The following is a 21295-nucleotide window of genomic DNA, read 5'->3' on the forward strand; positions in this document are numbered from 1 at the left end:
TTCACCCGAAATCTTGGATGATTGTGACCTACACCCATTTTCACACCTTGGCTCATGTGATTAGGTAGAGGATCATTAGGGGCTCCATGTCCCTTTGGGGGGACACTCCCACAGGGCTTAAATCTGGGACTCTCCACCATTTGACCCAAGAACTGAAGAAGCTTCTCGGATATGTCACGATCTGAGGAGGCAGACCGTGCGGTGGTGTGTGTGGTGGACCCAGGTGCGAACACACGAGAGTAGACTGGAGTAAACTTAACTGAAAGCGAGCCTTTATTGTGGCTGATGACAAGGAGTGCAGACAAGGCAGAAACGCAGTGACAAACTAAACTATGACTAAACTGGGAAAGTAAAACTAGGAAAAACTATGAAGACACAGGAAACCATAACTATGAATACTAAGACTGGCTGTGACGACATGGAGGGTGGGAACACAGACGACGCGACACAGACTACATGAAACACAGAGACTAAATACACATGAGGGATGATCAGGGGAAGTGGCCACACATGGGAGCACAGCTGACACACATGAACCTAACGACAGGACAGGAGAAGTGAAACTGAATACGCTGACAATGAATACAGACTTTCAAAGTAAAACGGGAAACATGGAGATTAGACATGACAAGAACTAAACATAACCACGCAGACATGACGCATGAACCAGGGAGACTTAGTACAGGGGGAGATGACATAAACAACTAAGGAACAAAACTAAACTGCAATCTAGAAATTAACTAGGTGAACTAAGCTAGGTGCAAATGAATACAAAAGATACATGAAACTCAAATACTGGGTCGCTTGACCCAGGACCATGACAGGATAAGAGGTGAAATGTCTTCAAGCAACATAAAAGAAGTCCAGGCACTTTTCTTTCAAGGCTCCTTAGACTATGATGACCTGGATGACTGAGAACCTTCACGGACATGTAGTTTATAAAGTTCCTGCTGACCTGAGCATGGTGAAGGGCTGGCAGAATCCCTGTCAGTGTGACACACACAAATATGTAATTACTTTATTAAATTATTTTTGTTATATATGCATTTAAAAAAAAATTACATTTCATACTAATTAAGTGTAGGTGGTTTGAGTGTCTCAAGTCCTGCATGTTTGGTGTTTCAAGTCAGTGTATTCCACTATTATATTATGTGTCCGATTTTACAGGTCAGGAATGTGTCCAGAAGCAAATAAATATGCTTAAATGACCTCTGAAATTTACCCAATATTATTTCACACAGATGTGTAATGGATTTCACTTTTTTACTTGAACTACAGGTGTGGGTACCACTAGCAAACACTCCTGTTCCTGTAAAGTGTAAAGCTATGTGTACAGTTGCAGCGCCCCTGATTAATTTCTTCTCTTTAAGATGTTTTTATTTATTATTTTGGAAAATGTGTTAAGCTAGTCTGAAGTCATTCATTAAAAAATAAGCTATCTCTCTGTTAGCAGCTAACTTGCCAGAGAAGATACAAAGCCAGAAAACTGAGTTAGAGTTCCTGCCTCTGTCCAGCTACAAAAGGGCAATAGGTCCCAAAAAACAGCGTTAAACAAGTTTATCAAGTGTAATCCAGAAAACGTTTCCTCCTTGAACTGTTTACAGCATTTTATCATTTACCAGAACAATGTCAACAAGTCAACAATGCATCGCATTCGTCTTATCATTTTGTTGCATTTGCTCATTTCCTGATCTTAAGCATTTCCTTGTGATATGTTCCATGGAAAAACTCCTTAACTGTGAAATTATTCATCATTTCAATTTTAAGTGAAGCAGCACGAAGGAATTAGAAATGTGTCACAAATTTATAATAGAAAGAGAGGATGCAGTGATAGCAGCATGTGTGATTCAGAGTCCTCTCACACTGTAAGCCTCGAGCCACTCACATATTTTCCTCTTGGACTCTTGGTCCTGTTCCCAGTGTTGGAGGCCTTTCGACTGGAGGTGCTTGTCACTGATTCCTTCTTCACTTGCACACTGCTTGTCTTTTCTCCTGGTTTCTCCTCTGTCTTCTCTGGCTTGTGGTTGAGGAGGTTCTCGCAGTCACAGTGGTCATCTAGTTCTAAGTGCTTTTGATTTGAGCAAAACCACTTCCTAGAGCTGTAGAGAAGCTCCACAATGCTGGAAAATGCTGATACTACCCCTACAGCAAAGTAGAAGAGGAGGAAGATTGTTTTCTCTGCAGGTCGAGAAGTGAAGCACTCCACTGTCAGGGGGCAGGGAGAACGACTACATGGAAAATGGGCCTCCACCTTGAAGCCGTAGAGGCGCCACTGGACAAATAAAAAGCCAATTTCTGCCATTATGCGGAAGATCAGAGTGATAATGTAGAGTGCCCTTAAAGTTTTTTCTTCTCTGTTCTCCCTGCTGGTCTTTTTCCTCGACGAGGAGCGGTTGGCTCTCTTGTGATGCTGATGTGTTGCATATATGAGGTAAAGCAGAGGAGGTGTAGCGATGAGGACTATATGAAACACCCAGAATCTGTACTGGGAGATGGGGAAAGCTAAGTCATAACACACCTGCTTACATCCTGGCTGGAGGGTGTTACAGGTAAATTCCGCCTGCTCGTCCTCAAACATGTCACTGGCCACGGTTTCCAAGATAACTATCCTAAACACCAGCACGAGGACGAGCCAGAAACGACCCAGCATCGGCGAGTGTGTCTGGAGGGCATCGAAGAATCCACCGATGAAGCCCCACTCACCCATGACTGCAGCACTGTCAGGTCCAGAGGTTTGTTCTCCGATCCGTCTCAGATTCGCCACCTTTGATTTAAGAATGAAACCAGAATGCTTGTTATCATAATCTCCAATCCATGACTTTCACTCAAAGTGAAACCAAATCTGGTCAAAAGTGGGCTCAGGATATTTGCGTCTTAGGTGCTGACTGAGTCCTGTGGGCTTAAACTAAAAGCCTACAATAATTCTCAATTTCTGTTGCCTTTAGTTAACACATCAGCTCAAAGAAATTGTAAGAAACTAACAAGCTAATAGTCTGGAGTCTACCGATGCAGTGTTGTCTCAAATGTAGGATTTGAAAATGTGTCTTATACTGACTGGTTGAACTACTCACCTATGATTTAGAGATGTCTATTCTGCCAAGACAAAACAGGTTGAGCATAGATTTTCTTTTTGTATTTGTTTATTTAAGAAAGACAAAATCTTGATTAGTATTTTTAAAAAAAGTTTCCTTTACTGGACGGAAGAATATCTTTAAAGTTGTACCAACATGTTTCCTGATCACAGCATAACATGTTTTGTTAAATATAAAAATTATACATGTTGTTTCTTATTTTAGTCAACAAGAACCAGAATCAAAACTCATTTTTTGTTTTTGGTTTTAAGTTGTTAGATTAAAAATATTTCTTTTGTGACCCTGGATATGGCATTTGTCTAAATTTGATCAGAACTTAATTACTGAGTACTTAAGTAGTAGTTAATTGAAAAAAAAACCTTTTAAGTTATATATCATCTACTTTTGAAGTATAACCAATCAGGGAAAAACAATCAACCTTCTCTGTTCCTCAGTTGTCCTCTCACGTGTCCAAACCTGTTTAAAACTCCATTCCCCTCTCTACACAAGTATGTCATCTAGACTAACGACGTTTCCACTCTTCATCCTCTTCATAGCTTCCCTCCCTTGCTTCTTGCTAATCCTCTCTCATCCTCTACATTACATCCTTAATACAGTCACAACATTCTCCAGATACTCCTTGATAATAAAACATTACTTACATGTAGATATTTCTGAGTGCTGTGTCGTCATGACACCCAGCGCATCGAATGTTGGCTGCTCCTCCCTCTACATTCAACATGAATATTACCCAGAAGCAAAATATTTAACAGGTTACATGAAACAGCCCACAATCAACCCGTGACACGACTTCCAACTTACTGTACAATTAACATAAACAAGCGGATTGCACAACACATTTCGAGAAGCTAAGAGGAAATAAGCCTAAAACAAGAGGGTTTTTTTCTTCTCTTTGATATGATGAGAATCTTTATTTTGAAACAGTGAATCTGATTTTTTTTTAATGTCACACAGATTTCTGGTCCATTTATTCAGTAAGTCTCTGTCGTTTGAAAGCTGTAAGAACATAGTTTTGAACTTCAGATCAAACAACATGGCCGGAGCCAGAGAAGCCGTTCTCTGTCGTCAACATGGGCAGAGGGTCCTCTGTCGAGCACACAGTGGATGTTACTAATAGTCTCACATATTTTGCAGTTGGGAATCTTTGTGGTCCAGCCTGTGTGAATGCCTTCAACACCACGCATCAGCACAGTGAGGGTGATAGGAATGTTCTTGTTACAGTTATTCTTAAGCAGGTTTTCCACAGTTGAGAAAACATGGTAGGCGAAGTAAGTAGTGCAAGATATCTGCAGCTTTAGCGGCCGAATTGTCCAAGTGCAGAACACTGATTTATAGTTAGTTTCCAACAAAAGTTAAAATTAACCATACTGTCAGCAGAGGACATGACAAATACTAAATTGTTTGCCATTCAGTCACACAAACTTTATGAACACCACCTTTAGAGGGCATGTATTTTATAAAGCGCCTGTTGACCTGAACGAGGTGAAGAGCAGGAGGGCTGGCACAGTCCATTTGTGAATTCATTATACAGTATATACATGTGTTTCTGTGCATTTCACTCTGTTTGCATGCTGGTATGATTTATAAAGCCGTACAAGTCTGGTGTTTCAAGTCAGTGTGTACCACTATGGACAGCAGAGGGCAGCAGAATGCCTACTATAGGTCTGCCTTGTTTCCGTTGGTGTCATGAGATCGCTATCCTAGCAAGACTGATCAGGCTAACATCGGCATGTTTCTTCTGCTCATTATTTCTGATTTTTCTAAGGTCAGTAATGTGTCCAGAAGCACAGAAAATATCCCTGATTAGTTTCTTTTGTTTCAAATGTTGTTGTGTGTTATGCTTGTAAAATATGCTAAGCTAACCTGAGCTAATTCATAAAAATGGTTAACAAAAGTAATAGAAACCATGTGGATGAATTACATAACAAAGAAAGCAAAGACTCTGGCAAGGCTAACCAGGCAAAAGGTAGCATGTGTCCTCTCCTTTTTAATAACTTTTACAGGATCATGAGGACCATACCGTACGACAAAGTCACGTCCGCTGTTGCTAGCCGCCATTTCTGCCACTGGCCGGGGTAGCATTGTTGTTTTTTAATGATGTTTTAATCAGTCAGTAGAGAAACTTAGATATTCACAGATTATACAGAGGATATGCTACAATATGCTACAATAGTTTGAGAAATTTTGACTTCTCCTGAGTGGCAACACCTAGTACAGGAGAATACTGCAAATTCAAATAAATTCAAATTTTATTTGTCACACACACACACACAACCATACACAGTATGACATGGGGGTGAAATGCTTGTAGCTGTACAATGCCTGACCATTAAATGACAGAAAGAAGTGGGCAGTGGGTATTTATAAATCCTAAAATGGAGAGAAACCTGCATCAGTATACACAGTGTATACAGTGTTAGCCTATAACTGTTTCTTACAATTTGTAAGAAGATAAAGAAGCAGGTATGTATTATACGCTGCTGTTAATGTTTTATTACTTTAGTGATATCATAGAATTGATATCTCTACGTGTTCTAATGCAGTGTTTCATTTTTGATTCCGGGCAACCGGAATATGAAGTCAGTTAACGCCCAAGCTGGATAAACCTCCAATCTACCTTTAAATGGATGGGTACCTAAAGCGACCAATGCACTAGTGAGGTCATAATCTGATTGAGGTTGTTGATTGCCACAAAATTCTGGCCCAAAACAATGATGGCCATCATCAGATATACTGCAAAATAAGAAAGAATTGAAACCCAGTACAAGAAAATTCAGTCAGTGTGGCTCACCAGGAACTACAAGAATAATATTCATTTTCTCTAAAAGGCTGCCGTGCTTATTTTTCCTGTCAGTACAACCTGAATCCTCTGCTGAGTTAGAGTTTCTGCCTCTGGCAGCTACAAAAGGGACACAGTTACGAACAAAACAATCAGCATTAAACAAGTTTATCAAGCGTAGTCCAGAAAATGTTTCCTTCCTGAACTGTTTACAGCCTTTAATCATTTAAACAACAACGTCTTGCATGCATCCTTCTTATCATCAGTGTTTTCTTTGCTCATTTTCCAAACAATCCTTGTAAAGTGTCCCACTGCAAATACTGTTTAACACATCAGCAGTGAAATCATTTCAAATGAAATGGAGTTAGAGATGTAGTCACAGGTTTAAAATAGAAAAGACTCTGAATCACACATGCTGTGATTGCAGTCAGTCCTCTCACAATGTAAGCCTCGAGGCGCTCACATATTTTCCTGGTGGACTTTTGCACTTGTGACCACTGCTGTAGACCTTTCGACTGTAGCTGCTTCTCACTGATCCCTTCTTTGCTCTCGCACTGCTGGCTGTGCTTTCTGACGTCTCTGTCTCCTCTTGCTTGAGGTTGTGGAGGTTCTCGCAGTCACATTGGTCATACAGATCCAATTTCTTCTGATTTGAGCAAAACCACTTCCCAGAGCTATAGAGAAGCTCCACAACGCTGGAAAATGCTGATATCACCCCTACAGCAAAGTAGAAGAGGAGGAAGACTGTTTTCTCTGCAGGTCGGGAGGTGAAGCAGTCCACCGTGTAGGGGCAGGGAAATCGGTCACATGGGAACTGGGCCTCCACCTTGAAGCCGTAGAGATACCACTGGACAAATAAGAAGCCGATTTCTGCCACTATGCGGGAGATCAGAGTGATAATGTAGAGTGTCCTTAAAGCTTTTTCTTCTCTGTTCTCCCTGCTGCTCCTTTTCTTCGATGGAGAGGGGTTGGCACTCTTGTTATGTTGGTGTGTGGCGTACACGAGGTAAAGCAGAGAAGGTGTAGCGATGAGGACTATATGAAACACCCAGAATCTGTACTGGGAGATGGGGAAAGCCAAGTCATAACACACCTGCTTACATCCTGGCTGGAGGGTGTTACAGGTAAATTCCTCCTGCTCGTCCTCAAACATGTCACTGGCCACAGTTCCCAGGATCACTATCCTAAACACCAGCATGAGGACGAGCCAGAAACGACCCAGCATCGGCGACTCGGTCTGGAGGATATCGAAGAATCCACCGATGAAGCCCCACTCACCCATGACTGCAGCACTGTCAGGTCTGTCTTCTTGGAAGTCTGGAGGCTTGTTCACCTGTTTGTCTCAGAGCAAAGGCTGCCTTTGTTTTAAAAATGAAACTAGAATTCTTGTTATAATAATCTCCAATATATGACTCACAGTGAGACTGTACCCAATAAAAGTGATCAAAGGTAGCTTATCCATCCTAAGGGTTGATTGAGTTCATACTCCAGTGGCCTGAAATAAAAAATGAAACATCACATAAGAACCTGCAAAGACAGCAACTCAAGTATCTGATTAAAGAAATAAAACAATAACAGCAGCCTTCACAGGCATCATGATCTTTGGCGTCACTGGTGTTCTCTAGCCTTTGTCTTTGTGTCTAGTATTTAGTTGGACATCCTCTGTCTCATTATCATTGATTGATTTCAGCTGTGTGTCATACCCTGGCGTTTTCCATCTCCCTCTTTATATCATGTGTCTATTTAAATCCCCAGCCTGCTTGTGTTCTTTGTTGTACTTTAGTGTTTTTCCACAGCTGTTTTGGTCCACCTTCACATGCAAAGATGAGATGGAATCAGTAAAGTTTATCTTATCATATAACACGTAAAACGAAACCATCTTTCAGAGTTCAGTATAAAAACTGACCTTGGCGCCAGCAATCGTCTTGATATGGCGTTATATGAGGTTATTTGATGAGCTACTATCAGTCGTCACTGAGGGATTTTTTTTTCTTGTAATCAAAGGTTTCTGTACTCTCTTTTTTTCCTTTTTAACAGCTGTGTTCAAATCTACATGTGACTGTTATAAGACCAAACCAACATCTGCGTTATAAAAAAGCACATAGCTCAAATTGAGCCGAACAGCTTTGTGTTGATACCTGCAGCCTTCTTCTTGAATGCAGCTGGTTTCTTTGGTTGAGCCTCTTTGGTTTTACGCTGAGTTTCTCAAACTCATCACACTAGCATTCTGTGGTTCTAACACTTGTAACTTATATATATTTTTAATGGTAATTTGAAGGTTATTTTATGCTAGGCTGCCACTCAATCACACAAACCGTAAAAACAAGCGTATTTAGAGGTCATGTAGTTTGTAAAGTGCCTGGTGATCTGAGCATGGGGCATGGAAGGCTGGCACTGTCCACGCCACTGTGACCCACACAAATATGCTGTCACTTTTGTGAATTAATTATGCAGCATATGCTTGTGTTTCTGTACATTTCACTCTGTTTTTGTGCTGGTATGATTTATAACATGTCCTTCTAGTTTGGTGTTTCAAGTCGATGTGTATCACTTTGGACAGTAGAGGGCAGCAGAATGTCTGCCATGGTTCTGCCTTGTTGACATGGTTCATCATAAGATGGTCATTCTGGGAAGACTGACCAGGATTAGTGTTGATGCATTACTGACCTGTTAAAATGCATAACTGAACATTGAAGTTTACCTTATCTTATTTAAGGCTAGATTTATGATGTGCAATATATCTTGATGCATGCTTTATAATCCAGTTAAGGAGTTCCCAAAAAGCTGATCAGTGGGAGAAACGCTGGGAAGGCACCTAAAGAATGCTTCAGGCAGTCCAGGAGAGATTAACTGCTGCCTAAGCAAAAAATCTTAGTGATCCCTTATGTGTCAGGAGTATAGGAACAGCTGAGACGCATTTTCTCTAAACACTGTGGCTTTTAAACCTCAAAACATACGGCGCCAAAAATTGGTCCACCCCAAGGATCGGTTCTCCCGACACAAACAGAATAATGTAGTGTACGCTGTTAAGTAGCAGGAGGATTGCTGTGATTTATACATCAGGGAAATTGAACAATCTCTGCTCAAGGGGATGGCACAACACAGTAGAGCTACCTCACCAGGTCAGGACTCTGCAGTCTATTTACACCTACAGGCCAGTGGACACTCTTTCAATGATGAGGATGTACACATCCTGGACAGGGAGGAACGCTGGTTTGATTGAGGATTCAAGGAGTCCATGTACATGAAAAGGGAAAGACCATCTCTGAATAGAAGAGGGGGCCTAAGGGTACATCTTTCACCATCTTATAATTGTGTGATTGCAGCCATTCCCCAACTCTGTGAATGGTACTCATGGTCTTGGATCATTGGTCTTTGATTGGTGGTTTTTGATCAATCGACATGACAATTTCCATATTAATGGTCAAGGAACTGATCTCACAGCCCATTGTTTGTCAGCGGTGCTAATTATAGTCATTATGCAAATGTACTGTTTATAAAGTCGGCAAGCCTGCAGTCAGCTGAGACTGAAGAAGTCCCTCGGATATGTGACAAAATGTTTCTCCCACCAAAAACACTACATCCAGATGAACAGAATCACCTTTTTGGGATGTGGTGTATTTAATTTTTTTTTCTTGAGCTACTCCTGTTCTGCCACTTTTATTAAGTGTGCTACCATTGTTGGTAGAAACATTAATGTCCTTTAGCAAACACTTCCGCTCCCATACAGTGTAAATTCTGCAGTTCATAAACAGCTCTGATTGCAGTTCTTGTGCACTTGGTTAATCTCTTTATGTACATTATGTTTCTAAACTGTGCTAAGCTAGTCCGAGGTAATTTGTAAAAACAAGTGCAAGGGTTTTACTAAAACTTTGATGATTTATTCACAGTATTGAGATCAAAATCTTTATTGTTTGTATCTATTCTAGTCATGTACATTTAAAAAAATATTCAACTACTTTCCAACGTTGAAACTTCATCTCTGTGAATTTTTGCTTTTAACATGTTTATATTTCTGCTCATTCAACTCTTTTTTTTTTTTCACCAAACATTCAGCAATTTTAAAATAAATTCAGCTCAAATGTTTTGAAGGTCAGCTTTGACCTTGGAAAGCTGACCTTTCCAAAATAAGTCTATGTGCTTATTATTTATTTTTTTATTTTTTTATTGATACTGCTGATTGATGGTGAGCAAAATAAGAAAGATTTGAGATCTAGTCAAGAAAAAAACAGCTAAATTCGGTCAGTGTGGCTCACCAGGAACTGTCAAATTAATAGAAATTTTGTCTGAAAGACTGCCGTGCTTATTTTTCCTATCAGTACAACCTGAATCCTCTGCTGAGTTAGAGTTTCTGCCTCTGGCAGCTACAAAAGGGACACAGTTACGAACAAAACAATCAGCATTAAACAAGTTTATCAAGCGTAGTCCAAAAAACATTTCCTTCCTGAACTGTTTACAGCCTTTAATCATTTAAACAACAACGTCTTGCATGCATCCTTCTTATCATCAGTGTTTTCTTTGCTCATTTTCCAAACAATCCTTGTAAAGTGTCCCACTGTAAATACTGTTTAACACATCAACAGTGAAATCATTTCAAATGAAATGGAGTTAGAGATGTAGTCACAGGTTTAAAATAGAAAAGACTCTGAATCACACTTGCTGTGATTGCAGTCAGTCCTCTCACAATGTAAGCCTCGAGGCGCTCACATATTTTCCTGGTGGACTTTTGCACTTGTGACTACTGCTGTAGACCTTTCGACTGTAGCTGCTTCTCACTGATCCCTTCTTTGCTCTCGCACTGCTGGCTGTGCTTTCTGACGTCTCTGTCTCCTCTTGCTTGAGGTTGTGGAGGTTCTCGCAGTCAGATTGGTCATACAGATCCAATTTCTTCTGATTTGAGCAAAACCACTTCCCAGAGCTATAGAGAAGCTCCACAACGCTGGAAAATGCTGATATCACCCCTACAGCAAAGTAGAAGAGGAGGAAGACTGTTTTCTCTGCAGGTCGGGAGGTGAAGCAGTCCACCGTGTAGGGGCAGGGAAATCGGTCACATGGGAACTGGGCCTCCACCTTGAAGCCGTAGAGATACCACTGGACAAATAAGAAGCCGATTTCTGCCACTATGCGGGAGATCAGAGTGATAATGTAGAGTGTCCTTAAAGCTTTTTCTTCTCTGTTCTCCCTGCTGCTCCTTTTCTTCGATGGAGAGGGGTTGGCACTCTTGTTATGCTGGTGTGTGGCGTACACGAGGTAAAGCAGAGAAGGTGTAGCGATGAGGACTATATGAAACACCCAGAATCTGTACTGGGAGATGGGGAAAGCCAAGTCATAACACACCTGCTTACATCCTGGCTGGAGGGTGTTACAGGTAAATTCCTCCTGCTCGTCCTCAAACATGTCACTGGCCACAGTTCCCAGGATCACTATCCTAAACACCAGCATGAGGACGAGCCAGAAACGACCCAGCATCGGCGACTCGGTCTGGAGGTCTTTAAAGAATCCACCGATGAAGTCCCACTCACCCATGACTGCAGCTCTGTCAGGCCTTTTGGAAGTCTGGAGGCTTGTTCACCTGTCTGTCTCAGAGCAAACGCTGCCTTTGTTTTAAAAATGAAACTAGAATTCTTGCTATAATAATCTCCAATATATGACTCACAGTGAGACCGTACCCAATAAAAGTGATCAAAGGTAGCTTATCCATCCTAAGTGTTGACTGAGTTCATACTCCAGCAGCCTTAAACCAAAAATAAAACATTACATAAGAACCTGCAAAGACTATCAACAATATCATTAAAGACATAAAACAATAACAGCAGCTTACGAGCCTTTAAGAAACTCTTACCCACTAACATTATAGAGTCAACTGCTCCAAATTTCTTTCTATTTTAGGATATATACGTGGTTTTGACTCTTTGAAATTGACTCTGGAGGAAATATACTGACTCGGCTATGTTCCAGAGATGACAGTGATGGCAAGATAAAATGGGTTGAACATTGATTTGCCTTTCAGTTGTACCAACTTGTGGTTATATGAAATTCTCTACTTTGTTTTATTTTTCGCATCCACTGTGTTTGGTAGCATCTTTGTGTCTAGTATGTGCTTTTACTTCCTCTATCTCATCGTCAATGATTCCTTTCAGCTGTCTTGTACCGCAGTTTCCCCATGTCTCTGTGTACATCAGTGTGTCTGTTTAAACCCTCAGCCTGTTTGTGCGTTTTTGTCACGTTGTGCTATTTGTCCATAGTTTTTGTTTTTCTCCTCCACTGTCTGTGCTATTAGTTGCCTCCTGGACTTGTGCCTCACTGAAATAAAGGTTTGTTTTAGTTTATTCATTCTGTCATTTGGGTCTAACGTCACTCATAAACATTGCATGGGATTCACAAAGTTTATCTCTTTTTTTTTTTTTGTGTGTCCCGTTTGGATCTTTAGCCATCAGAATTGTTGTCTTAAGGCCAAGAAAGATGCCAAGCGGATTTATTTTACCAAGTGGATCATCATGGCCTTGCCATATTGGTCCATTTGATTGACCTTTATTATAATTATGAATTTATTTTATTTTCAGTTGCTACAAACGGGACAGACATGACTGGGGGATAGGACAGGGAGAAAGAATGAAAGAAAGAGAGGGAGAGAAAGAAAACCAGAGGGGAGAAGAGACGGTGAGTAGGGGGGGAAGAAAGAAAAAAAAAACAAAACAAAAAAAAAAAAACACCTGGGTCACCTGTATGGAGAAAAAAAACAGAAGCGAAAGCAAACAACAAAGAGCAACATAATAAAAAAAACCCAGCACCATCACAATAAACTAGCTAGCAGTAGATATCAGTAGATACTAAATAATAAACGATATTGTGCAGCACGCAAGATAGACAGCGCACAATGTGCTTTGAGGCAGCAGCCAAGAAAGCTGTAGTCCGCGTCTGTGAATACCCGTGTGTACACCTGTGTGCATACCTGTGTGGATCAGCATGCTTGCATTCCAAAGGTTTCTCCATGTAACGATCTGCTAGGGAGTGTGGGGGGGCCACAGCCCCGTCCACCAGGGTATGAAGCAGGTATGGAGGAGATCAAAACTCCAGACATCCAGAGGCCCCCAGAACACAAGAGACCAAGGAAGACCAACAGAGGGGCAGCCGCGCCACTGTCCCAGTAAGAGCTGAGGAGAGTCCCAGATGAGGGCTCACTCAGCAGCCGCGGAGCAGAAGCCAGGGGGAGTTGCAGTGACGCGCCCGTGAGCTCCGCCGGCAGCCAGCTGTGCCTGAGTGACCGAGCCCCAGGCCGAGAGGCCGGGGGCACCCCACCTCCGAAGTGGCCCGAGCGAGCCCCAGGCTCCAGGCCCCGATAAGCGGCCGCCAAGGAGTGAGCCGGTGTGTACCCGGACGCCCACCCCCAGACACAAAGAACCACCAACGCACCGATGTCTGAGGGAGTCCGCCACTGGCAGGGGAAGTGGTGGTGGGTGGAGATAGGCCTCCAAACCTTGGAGGGCCTGAGATGTCCCCAGAGAGGTGGCGTCTGATACCCAACCTGACATATAGAATTAGAATCAGAATCAGAATACTTTATTGATCCCTGGGGGAAATTATTTTTTGTTACAGTGCTCCATTATAAACCAACATTAAGACAAGACAGACAATACACTAACTAAGAATAGTACAATATATACATATATATATACATACATACATACATAAGTCACTCATAAATAAATAGCTGAAAAAGAAAGAAAAAGAAACGTGTAGTTGTAGCAGCAAACAGTGTGTTAAGTGGATGCGTTGTACAGGGAGATGGCCACAGGCAGGAATGATTTCCTGTGTCGTTCAGTGGTGCTTTTCGGTAATCTCAGTCTCTCACTGAACGTGCTCCTGTGACTGACCACCATGTCATGGAGTGGGTGGGAGGTGTTATCCAACATTGTCTTTATCTTGGACAGCATCCGCCTCTCCGACACCACCTTGAGGGAGTCCAGCTCCATCCCCACAACATTGCTGGCCTTACGGATTAGTTTATTAAGTCTGTTGGCATCTGCGACCCTCAGCCTGCTCCCCCAGCATGCAACAGCATAGAGGATCGCACTGGCCACAACAGACTCATAGAAAATCCTCAGCATTTTCTGGCAGATGTTGAAGGACCTCAGTCGCCTCAAAAAATAGAGACGACTCTGGCCCTTCCTGTAAAGTGCTGTGGTGTTTTTAGCCCAGTCCAGTTTATTGTCAATGTGTACTCCAAGGTATTTATAGTCCTCCACAATGTCAACACTGACCCCCTGGATTGAAACAGGGGTCAAGTGTTTCCTGGTCTTCCTGAAGTCCACGATCAGTTCCTTGGTCTTTGCCACGTTGAGCTGCAGATGATTCTGCTCACACCACGTGACAAAGGAGTCGACCACAGCCCGGTACTCTGTCTCATCATCCCTGCTGATGCATCCAACCACCGCAGAGTCATCAGAAAACTTCTGAAGATGGCAGGTCTCTGTGCAGTGGCTGAAGTCTGTGGTGTAGAGGGTGAAGAGGAAGGGGGAGAGGACAGTCCCCTGTGGTGCCCCTGTGTTGCTGATCACCTTGTCAGACACACACTGTGGGAGACGTACATATTGTGGTCTTCCTGTCAGGTAATCAACAATCCAGGACACCAGAGAAGCATCCACCTGCATCGCTGCTAACTTATCACCCAGGAGGGTCGGCCTGATGGTGTTGAAAGCACTGGAAAAGTCAAAAAACATGACCCTCACAGTGCTTCGATGGCTGGTCGATTGAGCAGGTAGATGATGGCGTCCTCAGTTCCGAGACGAGGCTGATAAGCGAACTGAAGGGGATCCAGATGTGGTCTTACTATGGGTCGCAGCTGGTCCAGGATGAGCCTTTCCAGGGTCTTCATGATGTGAGAGGTCAGTGCCACAGGCCTGTAATCCTGGGGGCCACTGGAACGTGGCGTCTTTGGTACAGGGACGAGGCATGATGTCTTCCACATCACCGGGACCCTCTGCAGACTCAGACTCAGCATAAACAGTTTATGAAAGACTCCACACAGCTGGGGGGCACAGGCCTTGAGGACAAGGGGACTCACTCCGTCTGGTCCAGCAGACTTGCCCAAGTGAAGTCTCCTCATTTGCATCTCAACCTGGTATTGAGTGAAGGTGATGGGTGGGGGAGGGGTGTCAGGAATCTCACAGGAGGCAACATGTGAAGAGAGAGGCTGGCACAGTGGTGTGGCTCTGGATTCCAGGCTGACTGCAGGTGAGGTTGTGGGGGTGGGAGCAGACACTGTGGTGTCGAATCTATTGAAAAACAGATTCAACTCGTCGGCTCTATTCTCACCTCCCTCAGCTCCCCTGCTGTTGGTTGGCCTGAATCCAGTGATGGTCTTCATGCCCCTCCACACCTCTCTCATGCTGTTCTGCTGGAGTTTCCACTCCAGCTTCCTCCTGTAATTGTCCTTAGCCTCTCTGATCTTGTCCTTTAGTAACACCTGGATCTTCCTCACCTCCTCTTTGTTGCCCCCTCTGAAAGCCCTCTTCTTGTTGTTGAGGAGGGCTTTGATGTCCTTAGTCACCCACGGCTTGTTATTTGGGTAACAATGAACAGTCTGAGCTGGAACAATGGAGTCGGTGCAGAAAGTTATGTAGTCTGTGATACACTCAGTAAGCCCATTGATGTCCTCGGCGTGAGGCTCACAGAGTGTTTCCCAGTCGGTCACCTCGAAACAGCCCTGTAGTTCCGCTATTGCCTCCTCTGACCACCTCCTAACATATAAAAATATAGACACAGACATCCATTCCCACCCTCATGCTCTCATATGCACTTACTCCACACTCAACCAACGTGGAGACAGACATAAAGAGTACACACGATCACACTCCCCAAGCGTACTCTACAAACCGGATCTAGGTACCCTTGCCCCTGGAGGGGGGAACTGCACCCAGACCCAGGGGGTGTCACAAAGTTTATCTCATCTTATAATAGAAAATATCACTGAGAGTTGAACTGTAAAAATTGATCTTGGTGCCAGCAGTTGTCTTGGCTTCAAGGCGTGATATGAGTTTATCTGAGAAGTTGTCAGCGTCGTCACTGAGCTCCTTTTTCTTTCTGGAGCTTTGCTTTCCCTTTCGAAGTCATTGGTGTCCAATGAAGAGACCCTCTCGGTGCAAGGAGCACTGGTTGCAGTGATAAAAAACCCACGCCAAATATAAATGTGCTATGATTTCTTTTTATTTCTTTTCTTTTCTTTTTTTTTTTTATTTCAAAAGAACAATCATTCTGAAATCCATTAGCAGAGACAGCAGTCTGGTTCATCAGCAGATTCACCTTTAGTTTTATGTTCACTCTGCACTCTGTGGGCACATCCACTTCCTCTATCTCCATTTAACACTCAGACAGGCCATCAACCCTCATCATCTGACCCCAGGATTTTCTTGGCTTTCTTGGTAACGGGCATGAACCAAAGAGCGGTGCTGTTTTTGATGCTGCTTTGCATAAGAATGGGTTTCTTTGTGAAACTTTAACAAACTTTACAGTTAAAGTGCAAATCTTCACAACTTATGTATGATTATCAACATTTTTAAGGGCTCTGATATGCTGTAATATCCATGTCAGACTAAGTTTTCCACAAGACAGGTGTACACTGGTTCAAAATAAATATCTACTATTGTGAAATAAATATATAGATATAGATGGATGGATGGAGAAATCTAAGTTGTACACAAGCAATATACAATTCTGCCAAAAATATTTATTTATTACAAAAAACAACACGTGGCTGGGCTATTCATAGACTTGAGAAAGGAACATTATGGTGTCAGAGGGGTAGTTTTAAATTGGGTTCTGGGTTATTTAAGTGACAGGAAGCAGCTTGTGAAATTAAATGGCTGTTGCTCCTTGTGTATGGACATTGCTTGTGGTGTACCCCAAGGGTCAGTTTTGGGCCCAAAATTCTTCAACTTACACATCAATGACACTTGTAAAGTGTCCAGAGTATTAAAAATGGTACTCTTTGCAAACGTTTTCTGCTCTGGTGATGATCTGCAGCATTTACTGGATGAGATGACTAATGAAATAATTAAAGTAAAATTCTGGATTAAAAACAACAAATGATCATTAAATTTGAATAAAACTAAAATTACGTTGTTTGGAAATAGTAGTTTAAATACAAATGCTAAGATTCAAATAAATTATAATAATTTCTAGGGGTAATAATACATGAAAAACTTAACTGGAGAGCTCACGTAAGATATATTCATTCCAAAGAATCAAGCATTGGAATCCTAAACAAGGGAAAGCAGGTATTAGACGGGACATCACTTCATATTATCTACTGTTCACTGGTTTCACCTTACTTAAGCTATTGTGCAGAGTACAGTACGTTACATTACATAAAAGTACATTACATTCACTTTTTACTCTTCAAATAAAAGAAGAAAACAAATAGTTTGAATCATCCACAGTGCAGGTTATAGGGATCATACAAACTCACTTTTCTTGCAGTCTGAAATATTGAAATTGGCTGATCAAGTGAAATTCCAAACAGCACAAATTCTATTCAAAGCAAAAAACAAGGAACTGCCAGGTAATACTGAGAGTATGTTTTTCTTTTTAAACAAGGAATTTATAATTTAAGGGGTTTTTGTAACTTCAAAATTGTGAAGGGACGTACTACAAGAAAAAGCTTTTGTGTTTCTGTGCATAGACTGAAGCTGTGGAACAGTTTGAATATGGAGTGGAAGCAACATCTAAACATAAAGCAGCTCAAAAAGAGTTATAAAGATATGATTTTCTTGAATTATAAAGAAAGGAAAAATGTTGAAATTCAGTGAATGTCTCTATTTCGAAAATGTCATGTGATGTATATATTATCAGAAGTCTGTTTGCTATTTTTACTACAGATTATATCAGTAAGGAAGCTGACTATATATTGACTGATAGCTTATGGCAAAGGGGTGGGATTAAATAAGTGTGTACTTCTTCCCACTCCTTTTCGATGTGTAACTGAATCGGAACAGATGAAGCAATATTGAAATAAATTAACTTTATTTGTATAGTATTTTTTTTCTCTTCTTTTCTTTGCTAAATGTACCCTTATATTGTTTACATGATCGAAATAAATTAACAAACAAATAAACAACACACGATTGTTGACGTTTGTTGTGGCTAAAAATCTTGTCTGCCGAAGCCTCGACTGGGTTGAATCGTAGCCCATTTATGCAGAACAGGTATCGCTTCCTTCTTTTAGTTGTTCTCGACACACACATGCACAATGTTAATATATCTGATCAGAAGCATGGAGGAGATTCCAGGAGCCAGTTACTTAGTCTAGCAGAGGTGGAGAGGGTCGTAGAAGGTCTTTAATCCACCAGCAGGACTAGTATCTCCTTGTTCATGCAAGGAAGAGGACTATAAACACTGACATTTGACATGTGGGTCATTTTGTTTCAGTCCATCTGATTCTGTCAGGTTGCACCTCAGTTTGTCCAGGAGCTCAGTGATGCCCTGATCCAGAGCATGCCCTGAAGTAGTCCTTATAGTCTGTGATGAGAGGAGAAACCTTCTTTGTGCCATTTAGCATCGGCTCCAGCACACTCTCCTTTTAGATCTGGACCAGAAAGTCAATAAAGAGTTTGGCAAAGTGGACTTAAAAGTGGTGTTAAAAGCACCGGAAATATATAAGTATATTTATTTGAGGCAGTTTAATAAAGCCTAGAACACTCAGGAAGCCATTCTCTCTCTTCACCATAGGCAGAGGGTCCTCGCCCACTGGTAGTGTAGCATGCAAACGAAGCTACACTGAGTGGTGCAACAGCCTGGGGTCAACTGAAGGAACTCCTCAGCCTTAAGAAGCCAACAAGCAATCAGCAAAGTCAACACAGTAATTAGCCACAGTCTGGAAATGTGTGGGCAGGTAAGGTTGAGGCTTGACTTCTGAAACACAAAAACCAAATGCCAACATTCACACAAACAAAGGGGAGAGAGAAAGCAGAAGAGAAAGGAAAAGATAGAAGAGCAAGTCGAACCAGTAGGACCAAGGCGTGGCTCTCCAAGAAATATAAAAATAGTACTCATTTTCAAGGTTTCTTGGGTCTTATTTTCGTCTCGGTATGGCCTGAATCCCCTGCTGGGTTAGAGGTTCTATGTTTGATGAATCTGACAGCTACGAAAGGGCAACATTGACTAAAAACCAATCACCTGTAAGGAAGTTTGTCAAGTGTTTTCCAGGAAATGTTTCTGTCAAAATGCTTGCAGACGTTCGTCATTCAGCAGAACTAACAAGTCAATGATGTCTCTCATGCGTCCTTCTTATCGTCTGTGCTCGTTTTGTCATTTTCCCATAAGTTTCTTCATGATGTCGCCAATACACATGAAGAGGAAAACATGTAGAGGGAATTAGAAATGTAGTCACAAATTTATGATAGAAAAAGGAGGATGCTGTGATTGCAGCATATGTGTCCTCTCACAATGTAAGCCTCGAGGCGCTCACATATTTTCCTCTTGGATTCTTGTACTTGTGACTGATGCTGGAGCTCTGTCGACTGGAGCTGCTTCTCACTGATCCCTTCTTCATTCTCACACTGCTGGCCGTGCTCACTGACATCGTCTCTCCTCCTGATTTCTCCTCTGTATCCTCTTGCTTGTGGTTGCGGAGATTCTCGCAGTCACAGTGGTAGATTCTGTCCTCCTGGTCTGAGCAAAACCACTTACAAGAGACGTAGAGAAACTCGACAATGCTGGAAAATGCTGATACTACCCCTACAGCAAAGTAGAAGAGGAGGAAGATTGTTTTCTCTGCAGGCCGGGAAGTGAAGCACTCCACTGTTAGGGGGCAGGGAGAACGGCTACATTGGAAATGGGCCTTCACCTCAAAGCCATAGAGACGCCACTGGACAAATAAGAAGCCGATTTCTGCCAGTATGCGGAAGATCACAGTGATAATGTAGAGCGCCTTGGAAGTTTTTTCTTCTCTGTTCTTCCTGCTGCTCCTTTTCCTCGACGAGGAGCTGTTGGCCCTCTTGTGATCTTGATGTGTTACATACACGAAGTAAAGCAGAGAAGGTGTAGCGATGAGGATCAAATGAAACACCCAGAATCTGTATTGGGAGATGGGGAAAGCCTCATCGTAACACACCTGCTTACATCCTGGCTGGAGGGTGTTACAGGTAAATTCCTCCTGCTCGTCCTCAAACATTTCACTGGCCACAGTTCCCAGGATTAGTATCCTAAACACCAAAACGAGGACGAGCCAGAAACGACCCAGCATCGGTAAATGGGTCTGGAAGTCTTTAAATAATCCACCGATGAAGCCCCACTCACCCATGGCTGCAGCTCTGTCAGGTCTGTCTTCTTGGAAGTCTGGAGGCTTGTTCAGCTGTTCGTCTCAGAGCAAATGCTGCCTTAAAAATGAAACCAGAATTCTTGTTATTGTAATCTCCAATCAGTGACTCACGGTTTAACTGAACCCATCAAACCTGATTAAATGTTGCTTCAAGGCTTATCCACCTTAGTTGCTCTGTCTTAGTGGGCTGAAACCAAAAATGACGCAAAGAACCCGCAAAGAGAGTACATAAAGCACAACACTTCAGGAAAAAAACTGTAGCAACAGCCTGTAATATATCCTTTCAGTTCTTTTCTCCTTCAGTTAGCATAAAATACAACCAGCTAACATTGTAGAGTACAGTAACCAACCTCAAGACTGATCCAAGGTTCCATTTCATACATTTGAACTTTGCTAATGGACAGGTTGAAACCCAACTCCTACATTTCAGAGATGCCAGAGATGCCAAGATAAAATAGTCTGACGACAGTGTTAATCTACTATGCAGAGACTCATGACCTACCGTCATGTTTGTTTTCCCAAGTAAGCAGGTACCAATCCAAATCATTGGATCATGTGCTCCAATCACTTCCATGACCACATGTGTATAACAAATAATAATAATAATAATAATAATGGATTGGATTTATATAGCGCTTTTCAAGGCACCCAAAGCGCTTTACAATGCCACTATTCATTCACTCTCACGTTCACACACTGGTGGAGGCAGCTACAGTTGTAGCCACAGCTGCCCTGGGGCAGACTGACAGAAGCGAGCCTGCCATATCGCACCATCGGCCCCTCTGGCCAAATGCACTTAGGCATGCGGACTGCTTCTACAAATATTTTAGATTAGCTCAAGAACAGTGCGTAGGGTGGCTTTTCATAGCTGAGCAGCTGTATACAAGCCTTTCATCACTGAGCTCAATACAAAGTCTGGGATGGAACCACTGGACTCTAGAGCTGTGGAGACGTGTTCTCTGGAGCAATGAATCACTTTCCTGTCTGGCAATCTGATGGACGAGTCCACCAGTGCACAAAGCAAGGGCCATAAAGACATGAGTCTGGTGTGGAAGAACTCGACTGGCCTGCAGAGCCAATATTAAACCCTAAGGATTAAGAACAGGA

At 42.3% G+C, this 21295-nt stretch overlaps 4 protein-coding genes across 4 annotated transcripts; all 4 read right to left on the reverse strand.

Annotated features, from left to right (window-relative positions):
* Window positions 1–1824: 1824 nt before the first annotated feature.
* LOC146568220 (gap junction delta-3 protein-like) lies at window positions 1825–3569 on the reverse strand. The gene is made up of 2 exons (XM_085283370.1): window positions 3511–3569; window positions 1825–2764 (listed from the first exon to the last, which is right to left on the reverse strand). The coding sequence occupies exon 2, from the start codon at window positions 2705–2707 to the stop codon at window positions 1859–1861; it is 849 nt and encodes a 282-aa protein (XP_085139496.1). The 5' UTR covers window positions 2708–2764; window positions 3511–3569; the 3' UTR covers window positions 1825–1858.
* Window positions 3570–4569: 1000 nt separating this feature from the next.
* Window positions 4570–7390, reverse strand: LOC146568221 (gap junction delta-3 protein-like). Its single transcript, XM_085283371.1, has one exon. It carries the CDS (start codon window positions 7151–7153, stop codon window positions 6308–6310), a length of 846 nt encoding a protein of 281 aa, XP_085139497.1. The 5' UTR covers window positions 7154–7390; the 3' UTR covers window positions 4570–6307.
* Window positions 7391–9806: 2416 nt separating this feature from the next.
* On the reverse strand, window positions 9807–11462 carry LOC146568222 (gap junction delta-3 protein-like). Its single transcript, XM_085283372.1, has one exon. The coding sequence runs from the start codon at window positions 11395–11397 to the stop codon at window positions 10552–10554; it is 846 nt and encodes a 281-aa protein (XP_085139498.1). The 5' UTR covers window positions 11398–11462; the 3' UTR covers window positions 9807–10551.
* Window positions 11463–17538: 6076 nt separating this feature from the next.
* Window positions 17539–20776, reverse strand: LOC146568223 (gap junction delta-3 protein-like). The gene is made up of 2 exons (XM_085283373.1): window positions 20691–20776; window positions 17539–20246 (listed from the first exon to the last, which is right to left on the reverse strand). Exon 2 carries the CDS (start codon window positions 20168–20170, stop codon window positions 19310–19312), a length of 861 nt encoding a protein of 286 aa, XP_085139499.1. The 5' UTR covers window positions 20171–20246; window positions 20691–20776; the 3' UTR covers window positions 17539–19309.
* Window positions 20777–21295: the final 519 nt, after the last annotated feature.

The sequence above is a fragment of the Mchenga conophoros genome, linkage group LG8 (genome assembly GCF_057382185.1).
Source record: "Mchenga conophoros isolate Kocher_MC1m ecotype Shallow Benthic linkage group LG8, M_conophoros_male_GT1.1, whole genome shotgun sequence".
Lineage (NCBI taxonomy): Eukaryota > Metazoa > Chordata > Actinopteri > Cichliformes > Cichlidae > Mchenga > Mchenga conophoros.

Excerpts from the sequence above, each read along its gene's own strand:
- LOC146568220 (XM_085283370.1), bottom strand. The coding sequence starts at position 2,707 with ATGGGTGAGTGGGGCTTCATCGGTGGATTCTTCGATGCCCTCCAGACA.
- LOC146568221 (XM_085283371.1), bottom strand. The coding sequence starts at position 7,153 with ATGGGTGAGTGGGGCTTCATCGGTGGATTCTTCGATATCCTCCAGACC.
- LOC146568222 (XM_085283372.1), bottom strand. The coding sequence starts at position 11,397 with ATGGGTGAGTGGGACTTCATCGGTGGATTCTTTAAAGACCTCCAGACC.
- LOC146568223 (XM_085283373.1), bottom strand. The coding sequence starts at position 20,170 with ATGGGTGAGTGGGGCTTCATCGGTGGATTATTTAAAGACTTCCAGACC.